The following is a 7,568-nucleotide window of genomic DNA, read 5'->3' as shown; positions in this document are numbered from 1 at the left end:
AATGGGATTGTGGTTGTGTTACATCTCGAGATGAGAAATTAGGTTTTGAATCTGTATAATATTTCAAGTCTCTTGGATTTTCTGATGCAATCTTCCATCAACTCGATGTAATAAATCAAGAGTGTAGTTTCCTTGGCAAGCTTCATCGAGAACAATTTTAGGAAACTTTGACATAATGCTATGGGACATGTTGAGCCTAGATGTGGGGCATACCAAGCCACCCAAAAACAGGTTGAGTCAACTTAGCACGACTTGATTTACACTAGCATTTGTGCTGCTAGTTTGTGACAACAGTGATATTCTTGCGCATTTTGATAAATATAATGATCAAAAATTTTTACAGGTCAACAATGCAGGAATCGGTGGAGTCACTGGGGATTGGGAAGCATTTAAAGACTAGGTATATGTCGCTGACCTATTCTCTTACGCACAAACAAATTACACCACTGTAATAAAAGATAGGCAAGTGAAGAAAACCAAGAAAGTTGAGTTGATGAAGACGTTAAAAAATAAAACTTATGCAATGGCTGAAGAATGTATATAAACAAACTACAATGGCACAAAAAGAGGAACTTCTTCCATTCGTCATATTATCAGATTCAGGAAGAATAGTAAACGTGTCTGAAACTATAGGGAAACTTCAGGTATACGAATTTATCACAAAACTTTGCCAATGGAATCTAATTATTTCTCCTTATTCTTGTAGGGGGAAATGACATGGACTTGGAGAAGAGTTAAATGACATGGACTTGCTCACTAGAGGGCATAGCGAGAGAGCTTAGGCCTTAGGAAGAGAAGAAAGTCCAACTTCCACTGGATCTCCATTCCATTCCCTGGAGGCTTCGAGCATCTATCACCCTGGAGATTTCTCTATAAATCAGTACTACGGCTGAGAGAATAAATGAGATGGTGAATGGATTTCTCAAAGATTTCAAGAATGTGGCTTTGAAGTCAAAAGTTTGGCCCTTGTATCTATCAACATATAGTGTCAAAAGCAGCTGTCAAAGCCAATACAAGGATTCTTGCCAAGAGTACACTAGTCTATGCATGAATTGTGTTTGTCCTGATTTTGTGAAGACGGATATGAACTCAAACATGGGAATTCACACCGTCGAAGATAGGAAAAGGGCCCTGTTAAGTTGGCTTTCGAAGCTGATGTTTTTATACTCTAACCACACTAGTTTGTGTACTATTATTTCAAAACTCTTTTTTTCCTCAAATTAATTTTCAACCACACATTCTCACAATAAATATTTTGCATGTAAATTCAAAACTTTTTCTTACTTTTAACCTCACATTGTCCAAAAATTCACTATTCCAAAACTCATTTCCCTACTTTAATGGTAGACAGACAGTGGCATAGTTTGATTAACTGAAACAAGCATACATACCTACAAACCTGAAAAGAGGTAATTTGATTTCTGATTAACATCTGAAATCCTAAACCCTAAGCCCTAATCATATCCCGACAATCCTTTTCTAAAGACATAATAATATCAATGGTGCTATACTTACATAGGAAAAACATACAGGCATTTCATAGAATACACACATTAGCGAGGCCCACCTAAATAAAAAATTCACATGAGACCCATCCCATGTGTCTTCCCTGTAAAACCTCGATAAGAAAATGCCCTGTACATTGGGCATTTTCCTAATAATATAGCTTACAATAAACATCTGAAATGTTAGATCCCAGAGCCCAAAATTTATATCCTCGAAATCAACTTTAGTCAAGAGACATCAGAAACTTGTTTAAATGAACTCAACCCTAGTCAAGGGTTCTCGACTAAACTTGAGTTGGTCTTTTGTTACATTTTCTACTTTCATTGAATGCCGACAGCTCGAAAATGTTTTACTATGTTCTTTCAATCAAGATAACTTGAAAGAAACAGAGTTGGGAGAATGGGACTTGAGCCATCTAAACTTGAGCACACTTGATAGGTATCAACCAAAAAATTCTTAACGATCAATTCGACACCAATCAATGCTACAATAAGCCTTTAACATAAAGATTTATATTATCGATTTTTTCTTGAAAATTGTCTGTATTTCAGACACTATGAAAAATGATTTACCAATATAATAATCCAAATTCAACGCAAAGAAAGCAGACATCATTTTTTCAGTCAATAAAGGGTAACAAAAACATCATCATACCAAACCAATCTTTTGACACCCGAGCAATGGGGTTAGATCCAAATTTTCAAAACGAAACACTACATACGTCCAAAAAAGTACCAAGATTGAAGCCATTCAGTCAATACGCTATACCAAGCAGTAATAAAATGAGTGTCAATTCCATAAACGCTAACCCTTCAATCAAGAACCCTAATCGATCATTCAAACTTTTCAATAATGTCAGAAATGACCTTCTCCATGTCCAGTGCCTTCATGTCTGTAAATGGCCTCTTCATATCCAGCAGACTTACAAAAATCTCCCCACCTTCCTCTCTAATTTCAAAGCAGCCTCTCCTCGGCTTCACGGGGTTGACCACCACGTTCACTCCCTCCAGTCCCTTCTCCAACCCATTCTTGACCTGAAGAGCTCGAGTCTTGAACGAGTTACACTGATTGCAGTGTTCAATGACTATGGCCTTGGATCCTTCAAGAACCGCCGGCTCAGGTTCCGCCGGTTGCTGTGGTGCTCGTGGGCCTTTTGCCTTTTTCTTGGTATTAGTTGTTTTGGCCTTCTTTTTCTTGGGTGCTCTTGGGTCAGCAGCAACAGAAGGGTTAGTGGTTTTGGCTTTACGAGCAGAGCTTTGGGTAACTTTGGCGGCGGCGGCGGAGGACCTGGTGGTGATGGTGGAAGAGGACCCCATATTTTCATTTTTCCGTTGCCTAGGCGCCATTAGAAATTCAAGAACAAAAACCAGAACCCTAGAAATATCCCTGTAACAAGCTCTACATTTTACTCTCTGTAAAATTGGAAACTGCAAGTGCTCAGCCTTTTATCGAAGCCTCTTACACTTTTTAAATTAACATTTTAATTTAGGGGTACGAGTTTCACACCTCAAAATTGGAGAGTTAAAATCACTCTCTATAATTAAACGCATTTAAAATATTTCAATTTTGAATTGAAAAAAATAATATAATAATTTCGAGAGAAGCTGGTGAAAATAAAAAATAGAAAAAATTAATAAATATTTCTTAGAAATAGAAAGTAAAAAAGTTAAATATAAAGACCCTAGTGGAGTATTTGAAAATTTTATTCTCAAAATTTATAAATGCTCACTAAATTGTAAAATATATATATATATTTTTTTTTTTTGTTAAAATAGAACCTTTTAGAGATGCTTTAACCCTATCAAATACAAGGGCTCTAAAGATGTTTCGAGGTTGAAGTGTTTACACCACAACCACTCATTTCCACTTATGGAGAGGTAGATTTGTGGAAGACATGTTTACGAGGTTTGCCCTCCAACTTGGATATTGACTATAATTTATAAGAGTTTTTTATGTCAAGAATAAAGTGGCAAACTACTTCGGCCCCACCTTTCCTTGTTCAATGGTGGAATCGGGAAATGGAAAACATGTTTCCCATCTTAAATATGAGATCGAATCGATAATCTATATTAAGTGTGTGTTTGAACTACATTATTTTGGAAAAATGTATTTTGGAACAGTATATTGATGAAGAATGTGTGGTTAAAAAAATGAGAAATTTTTTTGAAGTTGTGTGTAATATTATTTTATTAAAAAATGTGTGATTGAAATGATATCAAATATATTTTTTTAAAAAGAATACAGCTCAAACAGGGCCTAAGAGTTTTCAACACATCTAACGAAAAATTTATTGATGAAAAATAAAACAATTAACATCAATTTTTTTATGTGAAGTTTTAGCTACGAATCTTAATATTATTTCATCGGAAATAACATTTATTGACTATTTATTTTTCCACGAATATCTCATATATTGTTGTTGCTGTCATTGTCGTTGTTGTATAAACACTAGATTAATGATACTTGTCTTTAATTATGATATAAGTACTCTAGGTGGCATTGAGCCTCTAGATGGTGAATCAAAGGAAGGAATAGATACTAGTGGAGGAAGAGGAGAAGATGGTGAATGAGGAGTCATTAACGAAGATTTACTTGGAGAATGTGTACAGTAGAGGAATATTGAGGGGGAGAATCATAAATCGGATGAAAGGTTGTCGGTTAAGGGAGGACAGGAGAATTTGTGGCAGCAGTAGAAGAGGTAGAAGAAGAACGATGAAATGGAAAAGATTTTTTCATTAAAAATGGCATGTATTGATAGTAGATTATTATTGAATTAATTTCAAGACACAAGTAGCCTTTATGTTGTAAACTAAACATGGAAAGGCACCTTGTAATGATGAGCACTGCATTTTGTTATCAGAAGGGAAAACGAGAACTCCAAAAACTTTGAGATTGATATAGATGAATTTTTTTGTAAAGAAGCTTATAAGGTGACTTGTTGGATAAAGTTTGATTTGATAACAAATTGATAAGGCATGTGGGAGTTTGAAAAGCACAAGGCGACCAAAAATGTGGCAGAGCATGACATTGAGCTAATAGAGTAAGTCCCATTTCCACCACAAGTCTATTTTTTCTTCACACGTGCCTATTTTGTGGGGTGTGAGCACAAGAAAAATGATGTTCAATGCCTTGAGAGCTAATGAGAATGGTTAAGGGTTTTCATTTGTTCCTTGATCAGTTTAAATATGTTTGATTTAGCATCAAATTGAATGTTCAGGGTAAATTCCACATCGAATAATTATCAAAATATTGAACAACATATAAGGGTTTAAACAACTCATCTTAACAAGATTAATATTTTAAGATGAAACATCAAGTCTTAACATAGTATCATAGCTCCTTAATTTCAACATGCAATTTAATCCGAATAACACTAAAAAATGAATACACAAATATCAAGGCTCGTCCACTCAAGAGAGCTACCATCTATCGAGGGCATATTAAGAAAAAAAATTCACATCAAATAATCATCAAAATAGACCAATACCAATATCTAAGGGTTTAGATAACTCATATTAACAATGTTGATCTTAAAAGATAGAACATAAGTCTTCATACAGTAAACTTTTTGAACTTGAGAAATGTGGGAACTGGGAAGTATCTTCCTTGATCAGTTTGAATTTATTTGATTTTGGCATCAAATTGAGTTTCAGAAAACTTTTTGAACTTGAGAAATGTGGGAAGTGTCTCGTCCTGAGATTTAAGCAAGTAAACCTTGCATAATGGATTGAATATGAGACACACCCATATCATAAGGTTTAACATCTCTAGATTCAGTTAATGGAAAAGGTAGTCGATGACTGTTGACCAACTCCTAAGCGCTCTTGGATTGAAATTAACATTATGTAAAGACAAAACTGTGTAAATTACTTTTGACGAGGGATGTTCTAATCTAGAGCGCCAAAGGCTAGTTTAATTTGATCGATTGAAATGAGTTTGAAAAGGTGCAGTAGGAGAGAAGCTTGAATTGAGAGAATCTGGGATAAAAGGTGATGAAGAAGTAGCAAAGAGCAAGTCCAATATTGGAGATACAGATGCACTTAACGTTATCTGGTACTGTTAGATGAAGAGTAGCACCATAGTCCATGTACCGATAATTTTTGCCCACCATTTTTGGCGTAGTAAGAAGTGAGGATGACGTCATTGCTACCGTTAGTGTGTTGGGTGGAGCTTGAAATTGAGAATTATGAAGCATATTGCTGATAATATGTCGATACTCGATATTGTAACAAGATGAAGCATATTGTTTGGATGTGCATTATAATTTTGTACAATGGGTCTTGGGACATGGAAAATATCCGGGGTCTCCATTGCAAAGTTCAAGTGCAAAAGTGGGTATCCGGACCCTGATGAGATTTCATCGCCGTTGTTGGACAATGGATCGATGTAGCTCTCATTCCATCATATAACTAAAGAAGAGGAATTTGAAAATATTGCTTTTTGTACTGTATTTGCTCAAAATGTCTATACAGAGAATGAGGGGCTTATATGGAAAATTGTGGGTACAACACAAATGTTATGTGTGGGTAAACTAGTCAACTATGAATGTACATGAAATGTTTTATAAGTGCTGTAAAAGCAATATTTGAATACACGTGAATGTTAATCAATTTAAAATTAATAGAAGGGAATATGTATGTCACAATGAATGTTAAATCATTTATTTAATATCCAATTAAGTTAAACTTGATGTTAATTAGCAGACATGAATGTGAATAATGAAATGCATTTTTGAATGTAAAATTATGATTAACTTATAATTAAAATTAATAACAGTAAAATGCATAAATGAAGATGGATATTAATCAAATGAATGTGAATATTAATTAATTGAGAATTAATAATAGAAAATTCATATGTTAATGAAATCACATGGGTGAAATGAATTTGTCAAACGTAACATTGTTGGTAACTAAATGGTTAAATAAATTAAATACATATTGAAAAATGAAAAGTAAAGTTTTATTGAAATAATTAAATTATAGTACAGTTAAACTTGTCCAAAAAATTATTCTCACTTGATATCATATCTAATTCCAATTAAGTAAAATTCAATGTTAATTAGTATACATGGATGTGAATAATGAAATAGATTCTTAAATATGAATTTATGATTAACTTATAATTAGATTAATAACACTGAAATGCATAAATAAAAATGAATATTAATTAAATGAATGTAAATTTTAATTAATTGAGAATTAATAATAGGGAATTAATACATTAATGAAAGTATACAGGTGAAATTAATGTGTCAAATGTATATGTACATTAATAGCAACTAAACGGTTAAAGAAAATAAATACATATTGAAAAATATAAAGTAAGGCATTAATGAAATAACTGAATTGTAGTAGGGCTAGAATTATCCAATAAATAATTCTCATTTAATGTGATATTTATATCATAGATTATAGATAAGAGGCTAAGGCTAAATGTTTAATTTTCTATTTGTATCATTTACTCTTTAAAGATCACAACTAATGATAAATAACATTATACTACATACGAGATTACAAACGCCAAAACTTTTATTTATCTTCTCATGAATCTAGGTGGCAATTTGAAGTTTGAAAGAATCCATCAAGGACCTTCCATTTTTCATATCTCCAAACAAAATTTGTATGAGTTGTATCCTCTATATTTGAAATCTATACAAACCCTATAAAGAACTTTCTCTCTATGCTTCATTGCTTTGCAAGATTATAGATTAATATTGTCATTCCTTCTGTTTCTTCAAAAACTTACAATTGTGCAGAAAAGGTACGCTTTTGTTCTTACATTTATGCATTTGTTTTGACTCATACAGTTTTTAAGTTTTGGTTTCTTAACTTTGAAAATTGAAGGCGCATATATAGCATTGTATTCTGAAAAGGTGAGGGTAATTTAAATGGAAAAATGTTAATTTTCTAAAAACCTCATGGTGTCGTTTTTACTATGACTCGAGGAATTTTAAACTTAAAGGGCCTATTTGGGAGTTTGGGGTAGTAGTTATGAATTTTTAAGCATTGATTTTGGACGTCAATAAGAAGTGTGATTTTAGCTGACTTTTAGTAATGGTT

General features: G+C 33.2%; 1 protein-coding gene and 1 pseudogene across 1 annotated transcript; one reads left to right on the top strand and one right to left on the bottom strand.

The window, feature by feature from the left end:
• The first annotated feature begins 62 nt into the window (after positions 1-62).
• LOC111375124 lies at positions 63-1,251 on the top strand (annotated as a pseudogene).
• An 807-nt stretch (positions 1,252-2,058) lies between these two features.
• On the bottom strand, positions 2,059-2,962 carry LOC111375133 (selenoprotein H-like). Its single transcript, XM_022997931.1, has one exon. It carries the CDS (start codon positions 2,850-2,852, stop codon positions 2,340-2,342), a length of 513 nt encoding a protein of 170 aa, XP_022853699.1. The 5' UTR covers positions 2,853-2,962; the 3' UTR covers positions 2,059-2,339.
• Positions 2,963-7,568: the final 4,606 nt, after the last annotated feature.

The sequence above is a fragment of the Olea europaea genome, unplaced genomic scaffold (assembly GCF_002742605.1).
Source record: "Olea europaea var. sylvestris unplaced genomic scaffold, O_europaea_v1 scaffold134, whole genome shotgun sequence".
Taxonomy (NCBI): domain Eukaryota; kingdom Viridiplantae; phylum Streptophyta; class Magnoliopsida; order Lamiales; family Oleaceae; genus Olea; species Olea europaea.
The sequence above is the reverse complement of the archived record's forward strand: the minus strand, read 5'-3'. Positions and strand labels throughout refer to the sequence as shown.